The sequence below is a fragment of the Ornithodoros turicata genome, unplaced genomic scaffold (assembly GCF_037126465.1).
Source record: "Ornithodoros turicata isolate Travis unplaced genomic scaffold, ASM3712646v1 ctg00000945.1, whole genome shotgun sequence".
NCBI lineage: Eukaryota > Metazoa > Arthropoda > Arachnida > Ixodida > Argasidae > Ornithodoros > Ornithodoros turicata.
The window spans coordinates 156,172-174,545 of record NW_026999421.1 but is presented as its reverse complement, the minus strand read 5'-3'; the positions used below and the strand labels follow the sequence as shown (position 1 = coordinate 174,545).

Here is an 18,374-nt window from a genome sequence, read left to right as displayed (position 1 = left end):
CAAGTGCGATCTTTGTCCCGCAGAATTCGCAGAGAGCAGAAAGCTGTGGGTTCGCAAACGTACACACATGGGGGAAAGGCCATACAAGTGCGATCTCTGTCCTAAGCAATTCAGCCAGAACACAAGCTTGGTGCGTCACAGGCGAGAAGCCATACAAGTGCGATCTTTGTCCCGCAGAATTCGCAGAGAGCAGAAAGCTGTGGGTTCGCAAACGTACACACATGGGGGAAAGGCCATACAAGTGCGATCTCTGTCCTAAGCAATTCAGCCAGAACACAAGCTTGGTGCGTCACAGGCGAGAAGCCATACAAGTGCGATCTTTGTCCCGCAGAATTCGCAGAGAGCAGAAAGCTGTGGGTTCGCAAACGTACACACATGGGGGAAAGGCCATACAAGTGCGATCTCTGTCCTAAGCAATTCAGCCAGAACACAAGCTTGGTGCGTCACAGGCGAGAAGCCATACAAGTGCGATCTTTGTCCCGCAGAATTCGCAGAGAGCAGAAAGCTGTGGGTTCGCAAACGTACACACATGGGGGAAAGGCCATACAAGTGCGATCTCTGTCCTAAGCAATTCAGCCAGAACACAAGCTTGGTGCGTCACAGGCGAGAAGCCATACAAGTGCGATCTTTGTCCCGCAGAATTCGCAGAGAGCAGAAAGCTGTGGGTTCGCAAACGTACACACATGGGGGAAAGGCCATACAAGTGCGATCTCTGTCCTAAGCAATTCAGCCAGAACACAAGCTTGGTGCGTCACAGGCGAGAAGCCATACAAGTGCGATCTTTGTCCCGCAGAATTCGCAGAGAGCAGAAAGCTGTGGGTTCGCAAACGTACACACATGGGGGAAAGGCCATACAAGTGCGATCTCTGTCCTAAGCAATTCAGCCAGAACACAAGCTTGGTGCGTCACAGGCGAGAAGCCATACAAGTGCGATCTTTGTCCCGCAGAATTCGCAGAGAGCAGAAAGCTGTGGGTTCGCAAACGTACACACATGGGGGAAAGGCCATACAAGTGCGATCTCTGTCCTAAGCAATTCAGCCAGAACACAAGCTTGGTGCGTCACAGGCGAGAAGCCATACAAGTGCGATCTTTGTCCCGCAGAATTCGCAGAGAGCAGAAAGCTGTGGGTTCGCAAACGTACACACATGGGGGAAAGGCCATACAAGTGCGATCTCTGTCCTAAGCAATTCAGCCAGAACACAAGCTTGGTGCGTCACAGGCGAGAAGCCGTATAAGTGCGATCTTTGTCCCGCAGAATTCGCAGAGAGCAGAAAGCTGTGGGTTCGCAAACGTACACACATGGGGGAAAGGCCATACAAGAGTTTGTAATATATAATATTTTTCCCTTCTAGCTTAATTAATGCATATTATGATACACGTTTTTATATTTGTGCAGTTTTGTTATGTATAAGATATTACAATTGTAATGGTCATTCATTAACATAAACGTAATGTCCACGTGAAGGATGTGTCTACCACCAAGATGGCTACGAGCGGTTGTTTTTAAAGCGGTTGTTATGAGCGGTGGAATTAAAGCTCAAGAATATTACAGACATGGGAGGGGGCATTTAAAAGATTATGGACAGTTTATGAGATCTTTTACAGTTGATGAACATGACCTTATAAACGTCTTTTGTTGCCAGAATATTTAGCGCAATTGTAACAATCTTTTTTATATGTGTTTATTTGAAGTCCGTGTGAGCGCCGCGAAGCAACAGTGGCTATGAGCGGTGTACAGATGTGAACAAATGGAGAGAGGACAGCAGGAAGGAGTTGGGGACAGGTGGATTAATGTGCATCCTGGGCCAACTTCAGGGAGAACTGTGGGGGACATTCTTCTGTTAAGTCTTCGTAAAACACAGGGAAAACGTCAGACAGCAGAGCCGGTGACAAGATTCGAACCCGTGTCACGTCCCAGTCTCGGCGTAGCAAAGTGATCATCCTAACCACTATGCCACGGGAGCTGGTTTTGGTATTATTCCACTCTTAAAGTAGACATCGGCAGGGAGAAGCAAATACCCGGATAAGGTTTTAATGCAGTTCTATTATAATACACACTCTACAAACAAATTTATGTTGAATACCATCACTTCATCATCATTTCAGGAACATTTCCGTCGTAAATCATACCGAGACCAGGCAAATCTGGCGTCACCATTTCGAACGTTCTTCATTCGAGCATTCTACAAACGAATAACCTTCGTGTGGGTAGCGCTAACATTAAAATTTATAATTTATAATCTCCTTCGCATTACCATCTATTTCTGACTTGTGCCTTATGCGAACATCGTCTCGAAATTTTATCGGCCACATCGAGCAGATTGACTCACTCGAATCTTCCCTATAACACCAGAGGAGCTGCAAATCTGTTTGCCTTCTATAGTCCAGAAGGGGTAGAACAGAGGTGCATAGAGTCTGGGAAGACATCAGGAATTTTACCAAAGAGATTACATAATGCCTTCAATCCAGGAATTTAAAGAAAAAGGCTTAAAAGGGAATCTCGCCCTCACTGTGGGGGAAAGTGGCAACAATATCCTCTCCTCTATAAAATTTCACCTGCATTATACCACCTTCATTTACTAAGATACTTCCCCCAAAGCAACCATACGCGATGACGTCATCTCTGCTCTCTCAATCATAGCACAAACTATGAATGTGAGTTCACCACATTCTGTACTACATTCACTTAAAAGATATCGTATACCGAAGCATGCTATACTATTATACTATACTAGTTTACTACTTAAGCCACCATTCAACATTTACGTGCTGCTTGTACGTAGTGATGTAACTCTATTCCTTCTGTCTTACTCTAAACCCACATTCCCACACCAGGAGGTGACACTTACTCGCACGACAAACAAAGGCGCGGTGAAAGATAACGCCTTATCTGCCTCCCACATAAGCAGGTTTCCCATAAGCGTCCCTCCAGACCCCGCCAAGTTACCGATGGATCTCCAACTCTTCAAGTAAACATCACTGGAAGTCCAGAGTAAGGTGAGATCCCCAATGCGCATATCTTTCACCATTATTTATGCTGCGTTGTAGCGTTTGACTGTGTAGCCCCGATTTTTTTACTGTTCCCACTGTGTTTGTAAATTGTTCTTTATCAAGTGTATAGCGTAATTTTAGAAGCGGAATTTTCTTGCGTTTATCTTCGCTGATCGTGTAACTCCTCTGCTACTCATAGTGTATTAATCTGTAACGTAGTAACGTACGCTGCATCCGGGAGGTGGTTACTTAAAACCCCCAGGGATCACCGAAGCGTGCCCTGGCTTCTCCTCGGATTAATATAAAGCGTCATTCTCACCGATGGCCGCTCAGAATTCCCACCTATTTGTGCCGTCTGCCTTTTTTTCCTAGCAATCGACTTTCTCAGACTTTCTCCTTCGGCATACATCGTCTGGTCCAGGGTGAGCTTTCCGTCCTTCTGGCGTTGAATCCTTAACGATAAGATGTGGCTTGCCTCCCCAAGGTCCTTCACTTCGAAAACGTGTCCCATGTTTTTCTTGAAACTCTAAGCCGGTTAATTCGAATGCCTGCCATTAATGCTAATGTCCCTAAATATCTGCGTAGTTCGCCCATCATTGCCCTCTTATCGTCTCACGCCATCTGTAGCATCCGTAGTGGGGAACAATTAATCTCACTTGCCATCCCTTCTCGTGCCTGGTGGTGTCTTTCTGAACAATTGCTGTCGGCTTTTTTCTCATAGTTCGTTAAATAAAGTGTAAGTTTAATGATGTCCTCGCTAGGAAAGGTCACCTTGTGTGGCCTGCAGGTGCAAAAACAACTGATAAGACAAGAAGAACCCTTCAAGGCATGACGCCAAGTACCCACTCGAACCTTATCTCTCCCTTAGCGACCGTGAAGTGAGTGTTGCTCACATAGGGCACATAGACGTTGTAATATATAATACTTTTCCCTTCTAGCTTAATTTTTATATTTGTGCAGTTTTGAAACCTATAGCTCCCATTGATGGTCCTCTATTCGGCAGAAAAGTTTTCATTGTGTTAAACCTGTAGGGCCCTGCTGTAGGTGAAATTAACCCTCAATGACATTACTGACATGCCATTTAAAAGTCAGACTACGGACAGTTTACGAATAGCTTGTGGGTGCGATCTTCATTACAATGCAGCGAGCATGAATTTATAAAGCATGCAGCAAGCCCTGTATGGAATCTGAGACATCGCGCTTTCCACCGCACTGGTGACGTCATGTCCCGTCCGTAACCATGGAAGATCATCATGAGGATGCCTAGTAAGTCACATCGCACATTGCAGGTGGGCCATGGGTCCGGCGTGGGAACATCGACGACGATCGTAACTGAAGTGATCGGCGGAGCCTGGGTACGATGAGCGCAGGCTACAAAGACTGACACGTGATCTACCTGCTGCTTGAAAGAAGTACTGCAGAAAAGGTTTGCAAGACTCGAATACTATTATACACTCCATTGTGTGGTATTGCATTCAGCCAGATAACATAGTTGACGGGGATTATAGCCCGCATTCCCTTGACGTTTTCTTTTTTACCGTAGCAGGTATTCGATCAACCACCCGTCAACACGTACCATCACAGCGAGGGCTCCCAGGAAGGTCACATTCTTGCACACGGTTGTAACGCCCAATAAGGTAAGTCCCGTCAGAGTATCCCACTTACCAGAAACGATCGATTCGCAAACAAACGCATTTGCTGGAATGTGTTCCGTATAATTTCAGGCTAGATAAACATTTTGAACGTAGAACAGATTCCTTAAAGGGACTTTCTAGACTCCACATGTGAAGTAAATAGGCCTCATCAGATGATCGTCATTCATATAGTAGTTTTCTTTATTTTTTATGAACCCAAGCGGAAAATATTTTACTCGTTGCATATGTTACTCGCAAATCGTTTATTTCAAGTTTCTTCGGTTATGTGACTGGTTGTTCGACATTATATTCTGAGTGTGAACAGATGTTCGAATATGTTTATTCGCGTCATCTTCAGCAAACTGTTTCGATCCCTGCCATCTGGGAAGTGAAAGCTTCGGCCACGCTGATTGGTTTTCGCAAACACGTGACCTTAACGGAAGTAGGTGGGACCACGTCGTCGAAGGTGTCTTCAGTGATGGCTGGCTTAGTTGCGGTTTTCTCAGTGCGAATTCTCCGCGCGCAATTAGTTTTAATTTTATTTTGTTGTTATTTTTTACAACTTGATGGAAAGAGAGATAAATAAAATATATAGTGTAACACACTAGTGCGTAAATAACGCAGTATAGGCAGTATAAAGACATGTTTGCTTCTATAGATTAACTGCAGACGGCTTCATCATTGCAACGCTCGTTTTACCTCAGATAGGCGACCTTTTGAATCGCCATGTTTCCCGTGTGTGAACCACACTCTGAAAAACCCTCCTACTTTACAGAGACGATGACGACCGTTACGACAAATGAATCTAAGCTGGTGCTTCACAAACTCCTTGAACGAGCAGACCTTCTTTCCTACTACGACAAATTTTTCGAGATAGGTGAGCCAAAACGGAACTTCATATCTCAATGCATAGGCATGTCAATCAGGGACATGACGTCACGTTCGCTCACATTTCAGCGTCTGCTGTACCACCTGTAGCCGCACATAATCCACATCAGTGTGTTTTAGTGTTACTTCTATAATGCACGGAGTCACGTGTCTTGGAACCTTAACCTAACGCTTTTGTAATTGTTTCTAGGCGGGGACAATGTTCAGCAGCTTTTTGACTCGACGGCGGAGGATTTCCAGGAAGTAATTGACCTTGTTGATATGGCCAGAAAGCCATTTCACGTCAAGAGACTAAAGAAAGCACTGGGCCAGTGGACAGGACAGTCAGGTAAATGAAGAACCAAACGGGGAGAAAGGACTCCATCTTCGTGTATCCCGTATTAGCGTCCAGTACCGGTGTATAATGGCACTCTGAATGCCGGGAAGGCTTTCTTCGTTGGTTCACAAATGCAATATTACGAGCCAAGCAGTTAACGACCTATTTTCTGCAACCTCCGCAATATACCTAATCGATCTAATTGCGTGGAAGAAAATTTCATATTGAAGCAGATGATCACATAGGTCATTTGGGGGTACCGGACTTCCTCATGCATGATTGCATAGAAATGTAGAATTGAGAGATAGAGGTACCGACAACGTACCCACAACTGACTCGATTCTCACACGCGCTGTCGCCACATCAATCACTCTGTAGTCTTATCTCTGAGCATCGTTAAATGAAGATAGTGACAGGAGTTTCATGTTATCTTACAATTAATTATGATTTTCTGTGGATGTCGATCGATGGCTTAACAGTCGACATTGCTTTACAGTCGCGGTAGCGTCCAGTGCGACCGACGAATCAGAAGGGGAACTGCACAAATTACTTCGAGGAGCGGATCTTCTCTCCTACCACGACAAGTTCATCGAACAAGGTGAGTTAAAAAGTGTGTCTGTGTGTACCGAATACTAGCGGGATCCAGGCAGGTTGTTGCATTTCCAAAGGCGTGTGTATCTGTGGGGCCGGTGGTGGTGAAAGGCGAAATATGAGAGAAAGGGGAGTGTTAAGATAGAGAGAGTTAAGATGTCATCTAACGCTGTCCCGAATGCTAAGTCTTCTTCCTGCGCTGAAGAAGCGCTAAATTTCAGCTCGTTGGTCCGTATGAGCGCGCCACAAAAATTCTACGATTCGCTAATTGGCAGAGGGCGGGGCATGGCGGATGAACGCCTCCAGCCAAAATGGGGCTTCAGGATGTTTTTCATATATTTTTACCATAGCTGTGTGAATGCAATTGGCCATCAAAAGGGCTTTCTATACAGTTAGAATTATTATTACAAATAAATCTCGTTCGACAGATTGATAATTTCGGCATGCTGAGCTAAGACAGAAGATGTTAGAATGATGGGCTAGCTGTGTTGACATTTTAAAATCGCCAATGGAAGGGAACACGAAAAGAAATGTTTAGTCCTGTCGTTTCGTTCTCCCTTGTATGATGTTTCTTGCCATTCTAAGAAGTAATCGAAGAATACTTATTTTAGAATGGGTTTAAATGTTTTCAGCATCCGCTGGAGAGAAAGAACGAAAAAGACTGAAAAGAGGGTCTTTGTGATTGCAGAGGTTATCGAGCCCTATAGTATAGGTCATCATAAAACTATTTAATGCGAGACAAAGACAAAAATTGGTATTCCAGGTCGGGTAGGGTCTTCTGCGTTAGGGATGTGTCTAATGTGTCCGAGGACACGTTACGGATGTTTAACCTCGGTATTGGATTTGTTCTCAGGCGCAGACAGTGTGCAGCAGCTTTGTGACTCAACCGACGAAGAGTTCCAGACACTCGCCGAGCACGTAGGCATGGCCAGAAAGCCCCTTCACGTGAAAAGATTGAAGAACGCACTCAAACAGTGGTCATGCCATGCAGGTAATTGGAGAAATCCCGGGTTCTGGTAAAACGACTCACTTATCGTGTACATGCTCCTGGCACTCCATGGTAGTATTCGTACGCGATCCATATTGGCCAAGGGGAATTCGGTTGTACGTGCGTTATTCGTTGATTCCCAGGTCATACGCTGAGTATATACATAGTAGCAAGGTGTTATGTGGCATTCGAAATCAGTTGTATGTTGCTTTTAGTTTCCTTTACTTCAATCTCCGCGATGCCTCTAATTATTCCACGAACAAACCACAATCCACAAAAGATGTTACGGACCCTTCGGAGCACTTACAGGTTCAGGTTAGTAAAGGCATGTGCCTGAGCAAGGATTCTCAACTCGGGAGGGGAATTTGGGATTGAAATGGGGGAAGGACGCCACGCAGCATTCACTTCCGGTCGTCACATCCGTAGTGTATCATTCGCAGGACATCTCCATCGCCAGGGACGCACCAAGTGTAGGGCATGGCAGTTTCTAGACGCACGTGTCTCATCAGTGCTAGCGGTAGGGTCGCTCGCGAGGAGCAATACAGACTCAAGAAACTCGGGAGAAGCAATAAGATACCTCGGAACTTATGCGCGTATTGCTTTGGAGTTATTATGAGCAGGGGATAGCGCCTTGATGGACGGTAAAACAGGTTCATACGTGAGCGAAAAGGTGTTGAGACCCGATGGCCGTAGTGAGGTGTCAAAGAAGATTCAGTCCTACGTCTCAAACCTCCAACTACATTAGTAATTGTGTCCTTTTGTGACGGAGTGCTTCTCTGGAGCTTGCAAAAGAAATTCAGTGAAGGTAATAAAGTAAGTAAGACGGTGGCCGCACATGTTTCCTCGTCCATTTCTCACATCAGAGGAGGAAAAAAATCCTCAGCCCCTCCTATGGTTTTATTATGTTGTCAATGAACAGCGCGATGGCCGTAGGTTGCTATAGGTCTGGTTCCCTTAAGGACGTGGACGTCAGCCGCGAGAGATATGCACGATGGCTCACAAACCCTCTTGACTGACGTGCCTCCGTCATTTCAGAGCCAGCTGCGTTTCGAGATTCGCACAAACGATGTAATACGCGTCTCTTACCCTTTGTTGTGAAACTCGGTATACAGGCCCTCATCGTATCGGAGAACCTTCTCTTAAATATGTACCGCGTAACAGGGGGCCAAGTGTTACATCCCCTTCTACACATATTATTCCTCTTCCTGGTGCAGTATAGCTTACGTATTCCTTTATGCTAGCAAGTCGACTTTATCTTATCTTAAATGAAAATTTAAGATCTCACTGCCCGGACGTATGTGTCTGTATCGCCTACACCGATCTTCCTTTGCAGCCGTAATGACGTCCATTCCTTCAAGCGAGTCGGAGCGTGAAATTCACGAACTGCTTCAGCGAGCGGATCTCCTCGCCTACTACGACAAGTTCATCGAGAAAGGTGAGCCAGATTGCGACTTCGTGTCACCAAATATAGCGAGCTCACAGGTGCTTCGGTTGTTTTTTTAACGATTAAGATAAATATTTTTCGGCATGCTCGCTGAACGATTTTTCTGAAGTCAGCCTCGGTGGATCAGTGGTATACTGCTGCCAAGTGCCTCGGATTTGAAATGGCGCGAATAATAATAAAATTAAATAGATATATCAAAAGGACAATTTCTCTCACTTGTAGAGCAGCGCCTTGCGTGGTCTATAGTGCATTTAGTAGATCGTCTTCATGAGACTTCGAATGTTGAAAGCTGAAAGTCACTGAAAAGGTTAGTCAGTTGTAGGACTCGAACCCACATCTTCTGGATTACCGGTCCAGGGCTCTACCAATTGAGCTAAGCTACCACACCTGCCCAGCGACTTCCAAGGGTGCGTCGTCTGAGGGGACAAACCAGTCACTCTCTCTCACTCGTCCTCCTTTCACTCATTCGGTAATCCAGAAGATGTGGGTTCGAGTCCTACAGCTGGCTAACCTTTTCAGTGACTTTCATCTTTCATCGTTAATTTCTTAGGCAATTTGAGGCTTTGTATGTATTTGTTGTTTGACACTGATGATTTGTCTCCTTTCAGAGTCCTATAAGTGCATGCGTAGGCAGTGCCACCTCCGTTACGTAATGCCCTTAAGCGGGCCTCTAACTAATGACCAATAAATAAATAAATCAAAACGACAATTCCTCTCGCTTCTAGAGCAGCGCTTTGCGTGGTCTACAGCGCATTTAGTAAATCGTCTTCATGAGACTTGGAACGTGTTTAACTTAAGTGTTGAACTTGACCCTAGGCGTAGACAATGTGCAGCAGCTTTTTGACTTGACGAAAGAAGAGTTCCAGGAGTTGATGGATCTTGTTGGCATGGCCGGATTCCCTTTTCACGTGATGAGCTTCAAGAAGGAACTGGAACAGTACACAGGGCATCCAGGTGAGCTACGCACCATTGAACTGAGGCACAGCACTCAGACCTCGTGAACTCCACCTTGGCATTCCTGCGCGGAACATAATGACTCGGAGAACGTCGATACATTTTTCTTCGTTGATTCAGAATTTACACGCTTACCAACTTTTTTTTTAAGTCTCCGCAATGCACCTACTGTCCTACTGACTAACAACGCGGACTGAACGAACGAATAACCCTATGGACCGGATGATGGACACACCTATATCCTAATACGCAGTTAACTTTTTTTCTCAATTTACACGCTTGGTAGTACGTTGTGCGCACAATGCAACTAAGAACGTCTATCCAGGTCTCGCGACCCGTTTAGATACGTAGATCAACAATCCACTGCTGTCTTTGTACTTATGTACCACATAATAGCCATCGTATATTTTTTTTTCTGTTTTTGTCATTTACATGGGCCCTGAAGAGATTCGTGTTTTCTGTCTCATAGCATACTGGACGCAGTTGTATTCCGTATTGAATGGTTGATATATTAATACACACACAATGCAGTGTAGGGAGTGTAAGATGTGCGCGCTATGTCGCTCAGTATGAAGATAGGATATGTCGTGATGACGAAGTGTCCCACCTGCCAGCTTGGAGACCGCCTGTGCCCGTGCTACTCATTAGCTCCACTCACAGACAATACTTTACTGCAATTGGAGAATGCGGCTTTGAATGCGACCTTTGATGTCTTTTCGTTAGCTGGTATTTACCAAATCTTACTCTCTTTATTACGCCGAAATATCGCTATCATCCTTAATAGATGGTTATCGACATCTCTGTAATATATATATATATATATATATATATATATATAAGTTGAAATAAACGAATGCGGTTGACCACGAAAAATAAAGGTATTCAATAAAGATCAGAAGTGGAGACGGTGCTTCTACAGGATAAGGAATAAAAGGGGGACTTTATTAAAAACTAAGAGGGAGTATTCGACGTTTCGACAGCAGCGCTGTCTTCAACAGGAATGGGATACTATGGTGACGCAAGACAATTGCAAAGAATGAGAGGGGAATATGTACAAGGAGAGAGGGCAGCACACGTGCTTTGTCAAACAAAGGTAAAGGGGTACAATGAATCATAGGCAGTCAAGTTCTTCGCCGGAGGGCAATGATTTCCTGGGGTGACCAGTACATAACAGTCCTTGAACATATCCTTGTGAACAGTCCTTGTACATATTCCCCTTTCATTCTTTGCAATTGTCTTGCGTCACCATAGTATCCCATTCCTGTTGAAGACAGCGCTGCTGTCGAAACGTCGAATACTCCCTCTTAGTTTTTAATAAAGTCCCCCTTTTATTCCTTATCCTGTAGAAGCACCGTCTCCACTTCTGATCTTTATTGACAGTGATATAGACAGTGTACCCCAGCTAAATGCGAACATATCTTTTATATATGTATATTAAAGTAAAACGTAAAGAAAGAAACATTAGAGCATGCAACTTCACAACCGTCTGATATACCAACCTCTTTCGCCTGCGATGGCGCCTTTCCCGTTCTCCTATGTGTCTGCTTCATTCTCGTCGTAACAAAACCAATGCTTCGCGACGGCCGCTGTGACGACCACAAAAATGGTACCCGGAGACATTGACGTGGCTTAGTTCAGTTCGGAACGCTGTTTTGTACGCAAGCACAGTAGTATAGTTTATTAAAAGCGCAATAGTCAACCCCAAAATAAGTGACACATTAAGGACCAACTACAAATCCACGTTAAGTATGTATTGATTACCTTAGAATCGTGTCGTTCTATTTCTGGATATATCATCAGTGCACATTGAGATCCCAGTGTTTGTGTTATACGGGGAGCACGCCGAGGGCGACATTTTTCCCTCGTGGCGTGCGGGAGTATCTAGGCGACGGAGTCTGTCGCGAGAGGCGTTTTAGCGTGCAAAAAAACGCTCCATGGGCGTCAGCCTTCAGACAACGTGATGATACAATAAAAGCGAGTGCCGCGATCCGGACGAAATGCCACACTTGATCAGTCTCTTTTACTTCGATGAATATGTGTTTAGGTTACTAATTTCTTTATGAAAATTACAGGAACTGATCCGGCAGCTCAATTTCATCTCCACATGGAAAGGTCGCAACAGTGGAAAGACGTCAGGAAGGAAATGCACGAAGCTATTGCGGCCAAAGACGAGGCTGGTGTTCGAAAGTGCCTGGATGCCGCGCCTGCATTGAAACTGTGGTTGGACCCTGTGAAAGATAAGTCAGCTCTTTACAAAGCAGTCGAAGAGAAAGCTTTGCGTATTCATGGTCTCTTAATCTCGCGCGAATGCGCCCTCAAAGACGACGAAGACTCATCGTGTTACGAAGGTCTCACACATGTTGAACGAGCTGAAATTCGTCGGCAACAATATTACACCACCAAATACGAGGACTCTTACATCGACTATCTGAAAAGCAAATCCCGGAGCGCCAGCGGATGTGATGACTTCGGTGTACGATTGGAGAAGACGTTTAAGCAGCTCTGCAGTGATGAAGTAAACAAGAGTATCCTGAAAGTTGTTGCAACAGCACCACACCTAGATATAGTGTTCGACTCTGTGGCTAAAAACGTTAAGAGGATTACTGGATCCGGCGGGTGTTCCACACGCGGTCTGACCTATCATGAAGAAGAAAGGGTTTACGTCTGCGGCAGCACAGAGAAGCGAGAAGTTTGGGGAACTCTCATTCATGAGTTGTCCCACATGGCACTGACCTTAGTTTACAAGAATGAGGGAAAGCCATATAACTGCGGCGACAAGGAGAAGGAACATCATTACCAAGAAATTCTGAACGATGTTAAAGGAAGGAAAAATAATGTGCATTTCCTTATCCAGAAAGCCTTCGACAATAATGAGGAAGAAGAGCTAATTGTACGGATTCCTCACATACTGACGGAATGTGACGAAGGAAATAGGATTCTGGAGCTTCAAGCGCCGAAACTACTAAAGTTTTTCAAGGACACTGTCATGCCAGACATGCAGAGATACATTATGAATGGAATCCCGTCCATAGATTCAACGGAAATCGAAAAAGAGAACATAAGACTTGGAAAAGCTTCCCATGTTGGCCAATTCAAAGTCAATTTCGAGAAGCCGCTGGACCTGCGTGACCTGCAAAATATGCCTCTTCTCGTCCTTGCGGGTCCAGAATTGAGACTCCTCGAAATAATGGTTTACAACACTGTGCAATCCACGGGGCAGCCATACTTGTTTTTCGAAGCAAACCAAATGGACGATACGCTAAAGCATGTGTTAGTGAACTACAAATGTGGATTTGTGCTTGTAACTGTTTATCCAAACAAAAACGTCCAAGATGTTATTGCACTTCTGAGTGAAGTATCCCGTGTGACTGGAACAAACGTCATCTTCCTTGTGGAAGACAGCGGCAAATCTTCCTTGTTGGAGCAAGTGCAAGGAGACGCATTCTTTGCCGCTGGACTTGTAGTGCATAACATCCTTGAAGCCAGTTTGGAGCATGTTTCGAATAGCTGCAAAAAAGAAGTTTTCGAAAAATCTCGCGTAGAACTTCAGGGAACTTATGTTTCTTTTTTTCCTGAAGCAATGAATATGGACACCTTCTCATGTTGTGTAGACACTTCGGTTTTCCTAAACCTCTGTGAGCATAAAAACATTAACCTGGGACCTCCGCTTCATGAACTCGAAGAATGTGTTCAGAACTGTTATGTGGAGCGAGTGTTTACAAGGGCCGTGAAAATTGACCTCAAAAAGTGCAGAATGGACGACGAGAATGAGGCTTTCGCACTTTTGGGGTGTCTGCATGGTTGTGCTGCAAAACTTGTACCTGATGGCTACGAGGCAAAACATCAGAAAAATTTAATGCAGTTTGAAAAATTTGTGATCCTTAAGGAACCATGTGACTATGAAGCTCTCCTGAAAAATGGTAATTACCAAGGGAAGGTAGTGCATCTGTTGCGGACCAACAAATCCGGTAACGAAGTGCTGTGGACTAAATCAAATGGTCGTCTCAGTCACCTTCCAGCGACGGGAAGTGACGATTATACCACGGAGGTGTTGTTGAAGGTGCCCGAGAAGGTCGTCGTCGTCTCTGGTACTCCTGGTATGGGAAAGAGCGTGTTGGCATCTCGGTTGTGTACACAGGTAAAACTCAAGACGAGAAGCGGTGGGTGCTCTACGTCGACCTTCCTCGGAGAATGAAATTAGTGAAAACTGCGTCTCCTAGTCTGAAATATCTAGCGGATCTGTGCCAAGTACAGAAAGATGGGCTGGAGTTCGTCTTGTTCGAAGAAAGCTTGAACAATGGGAGCCCTTTCAAGGTCGTTGTCATGTTGGATGGCTTCGATGAAGTAACCGAAGAATGTCGAGAGTGTGTGGGGGAACTTGTACAGTTTCTAGCTGAGAGAGAAGTTTACAAGGTGTACATTTTTACTCGCACTGTGTTTAAGCGTGATGTACAAGATGCCTTGCACACGGTGTCATATGATCTCGTTCCCTTTTCTGTACAGAACCAGAATGATTTTCTCACAAAATGTAGGGTCCAAACAGAAACTTCAGCGACCAGGAATGACGCATTTGCGGCAAAATTCCAGCAACTGTACGCGACATTGAAAGAGAAAAACAAGACAATCCTGGAAACCCCTCTCCTACTTCGCATGATGGCACAGATGGAGAGCGGGGAAATTACGGAGTCGCACGATTACTCTTCGCTGCTTAATATTGCTGACATTTGTGGCGGCAGTATATACACTGTACACATCTACAAGATGTTTGTCGAGTACAAGCATCTTGTGCACCGAAAAGAAAAGTTGAAGGAAGACATCGTCCTACGTGCCACGCGAGGGGAGCACGAAGCAGCGCAGTCTTCATTCTACACACACCATCGTCTCCTCGCTATGAAGTGTATATTTCCTCAGTATATATTGAAAACCTTATTGAATGAAGACGAATTAGTGCAGTTAGATCCAGAAGGAAGTTTCATGAAGGGCGTTGTGGACAATTCTCTCAAAGAAGGTTTTGTGAATAGAATTAATGAAGGAATTCCCGAGTTCGTTCATAAGACTTTCGCCGAATTTTTCGCAGCTCACTATCTCCTGGAGAAGGCAAAGATAAGGACAAAATCGAGCTATTGGGAAAAAGTAGTACAACTATATGGTAAAGATGACTACGAGGGTGTAATGCTGTTGTTCGATGGACTGGCGTCGGAGTCCCGTCCACTTCACTCTGCTGTGATAAACAACGACGCTTCATATTTTAAGCAACATGATATCCAAAGAGAGGACATGCTCGTTGTCGATGGGCTCGAAAGGACACCATGGCACGTAGCAGCCCTGCATTCTGATAAAGCAACATTGAATAGGCTTCCAATGGATGATGAACTAATCAAGAATGATTCATTGGATATGTCACCGTTGGGGTACGTGGAACTCTTTTCCCCATGGGACCAAAGTGGATGGAAGATCTGTGGGAAGGGATGGATTATTTGTTGGCTATGGCTATGAAGGAATGTCGGTGGGCTGAGACTTCAGCTGTGAGAGAGAGACTCAACGTGTTGTACACTCGATGCAGTGAGGAAGCAGTGAAACATTCTACCGAAAATCTGCGCAGGTGTGAAACCTTCGAGCAAAAAAGACGTTTTCTAGAGCGAGCAATATTCACGGCTGTGATACACGACCTACGAGGCGTTTTGGACGTGTATCTGAGCTATGTGTCCCCGAGAAAGAGTACAGTAGATCTACACAGAGACATCAGGGACCAATTAGAATCACGCAAGGAACGAATCTTGAGATATTCTGCGGAGCCTCAGGCAATTGAAGATCTCGATTATATCAGAGACTATAGAAATAGAACTGTCCCATTTTACGCAAAGTCTGAGGTTGTTTGCAAAATGCTCCTTCCTTACTGCGATATGGGAATTTTTGATAATGATGGAAACACAATGTTGCACGTTAGTGTGCAGGAGGGAAATCTGGAGAGAACAAAGTTTTGCCTTGCACATTTATTCGTTGACAGTACAAACATACACAGTCAGATGAAGATATGTGCAAAGAGAAATGATTTGGAGGCCATGAAGTTGTTACTCCTTCGCACTCGGACATACGACGAACATCCCATGAGACTGAACACAACGCTTCATGTGGCTTCTGCCTCTCTTTCCGTTAAAGCTGTGACGTTTCTTCTGCCTCACACAAGTGCGCACATCCTTAACTACGAAGGAGAAACGTGCTTAGACGTTGCTATGACAAGTTGGAAATATCGGTTGATTCGGAATTCCAGCCTTGTGAGGTGTCTCATCCCACACTCGCTCGTGAGCACAGTTGAAACGTTGGGCTCATCACCGTTGTACGTCTGGGCGAGAAGATATCAATGTAAAGTGATGCAAACTCTATGGCCTTATTTGCGACACACTGACCCTAGACATGCACTGAGGATCAGCAGAAGCCCCGCGTATTCGTGGTTGGCCGGGGATTTCCAAGGAGAAATTTGGTGTCTGAAACTTCTCTTCCTCCATTTAGATGACATCGCTGGTGATCGTTATTGCCGTAAACTGCTACATGATGTGGCCAAATGGAAGCTAGCCCCGCTACAACGGATATTCGGAGTAAATTACATTAATTACGTGAAACTGTTACTGACGCATTTAAATCTCAGTGAGCAGGATTATGTAAAATATAGCGTAGGAAATGATGACATTGTTACCTTATATCGGGGATGGTCGCACATGAATAACACCGATGATCTCCACATTGACGATGTCGACACGGAAATGATCGACGACGATGACAATACGGAGTTGCTAATAGAAGCAGAGGAAGGTAATGTGGAAGCTGTTAGGATTCACCTCTCCCCTTCATCCGTGTGCTTTACAGATGAGAGAGAGAACGCTGCATTGCACTTGAGCGCGAGGAAGGGACACGCGAATGTGGTGAAGCTTCTCATTCCTTTTTATACATCAGTGGACGTGATCAATGTGCATGGAGAAACGCCCATGGATGTGTGCGCCTCAAATGGACACCTGGGCGTTGTAAAGTTATTATTACTCCGCTCTAGAATGAGTTTCCGTGACAAGGATGGATGGACACCTCTTCACTTCGCCTTTTACAGTGGTGCCGTTGATATCGTGAACTTCCTTCTTCCCCACTCATTCCCTAATATGTGCGACACTTGGGGTTTCACGTGCTGCGCTTTTTCCGCGATAGAAGAGGAAATGAATGTTTTGAGATGTCTCATCCCTCACTCTCTTATAAACTGTCCTGATAGGATAGGCGAATCACCAACGCGAATGTGTGCAAGTCGTTATATGAGAGAAAAACTGGTGACATTATTGCCATATTCTTGTGATTATGACGTTGCGAGTTTATTGACTATTCTCCCGCTGTCATTTCGTAAGGACTATACGAGTATGAGAACTACGCCCTGTCTGAAACTCATGGTACTCTACTCAGATGTCAAGGCAGTAGATAATTGTTTCTGTGCAACACTCAGCCGCATTCGAAAGTATTATGTAGAGAGTGATTCATTCTGGCATCCAACAGAGACTGAGATATCACTACTCCTGAAATATGTTCCTCTCTTGCTTCCGCATACAAATGTTTCTGCTAAGGACGATGAAGACAAGAAACTATTACAAGAAGCCCTTCGAAGTAGCCAAGATCCCGAATTGGGTAGCTTCCTTCAGAAATGGACTCGCTTGAGTGACTTTCATTCATGACGCTGACGATTGTTGGCAACGGTTGTGGTTAAGTACCAAGTGGCACCGGGCTGTCAATGGACACGAGCTCTGAAGATGATATGGCAGTTTTAATAGAGGTTTCAACAGCAGTATACTGAGTCCTTGCCTTCATCCCAGAAAGCACAGATATTCATCCAGTGTCAAAAAAGAATGAAAGAAGATCACTTTTCTGATTTTTTGTGATTGTGATTATGACTTACGCATTTTGTTTCTTATTCCTTATGTTACAAAGTACTATTCCGTAGTAGGTTCATAAGGTGATTTGAAAATGTGTAAAAAATGTGTCTATTCCTAATGTCCTAGTAATATGGTTAGCAATGATACGCCACAGTATTAGAATACGGCTGCGTGCGATTATGTTTGGTGTCAAATGTATATACCCAAATGTCAAATGTAAATGAACAAAAGTGTTTTTCGCACATTGGAGAAGGTTTAATTCAAATTATTTTGGAACCCTCGCTCACTTCGCTGCAGAGTTGTGTAAAGTAAATATTGTCGAGCGAAACACATGTGCGATACAGTCGTACTTTTATTACGACCTAATAAATGTAAGGGTTCCAAATTGCTTTCCCAGTTATCGTTACAGATTACGGAACATATTACTTTGAAGTAATCAAGGTTCGTGTAAAGAAACCTCGACTGACTCAAATATGCCTGTTACAAATTAGATTTGTGTACGTGTAATTAAATGATTATATGCAGTTGTCCTTGGAAGTAATGTGTCCACTTAGATGTCATCAAGAGATGCAGATGAGGAGAAAATTCAGTGAACCGGTAAGCAAAGATGAAGGGAAGTGTCCCAGGAGGAGAGACGCCCATATATTTCGAACAGAGACTGCTA

The 18,374-nt window shown here is 44.5% G+C and overlaps 1 protein-coding gene and 1 long non-coding RNA gene across 2 annotated transcripts in view; both read left to right on the top strand.

Annotated features, from left to right (window-relative positions):
* The first annotated feature begins 2,936 nt into the window (after nt 1-2,936).
* LOC135375794 (uncharacterized) lies at nt 2,937-5,499 on the top strand. Its single transcript, XR_010417391.1, has 4 exons — nt 2,937-2,997; nt 4,281-4,417; nt 4,535-4,628; nt 5,401-5,499. It is a non-coding gene; the product is annotated as an uncharacterized LOC135375794 (long non-coding RNA).
* Nucleotides 5,500-5,543: 44 nt separating this feature from the next.
* LOC135375771 (uncharacterized) overlaps nt 5,544-18,374 on the top strand; it is a 29,985-nt gene continuing 17,154 nt past the window's right edge. Inside the window, exons 1-7 of the mRNA XM_064608408.1 lie at nt 5,544-5,841; nt 6,326-6,427; nt 7,274-7,411; nt 8,742-8,843; nt 9,669-9,806; nt 11,879-13,903; nt 13,945-15,217. Of these exons, the coding sequence (XP_064464478.1) occupies nt 5,775-5,841; nt 6,326-6,427; nt 7,274-7,411; nt 8,742-8,843; nt 9,669-9,806; nt 11,879-13,903; nt 13,945-15,217 (3,845 nt within the window). The 5' untranslated portion in view covers nt 5,544-5,774. The remainder of the gene's footprint in view (nt 5,842-6,325; nt 6,428-7,273; nt 7,412-8,741; nt 8,844-9,668; nt 9,807-11,878; nt 13,904-13,944; nt 15,218-18,374) is intronic.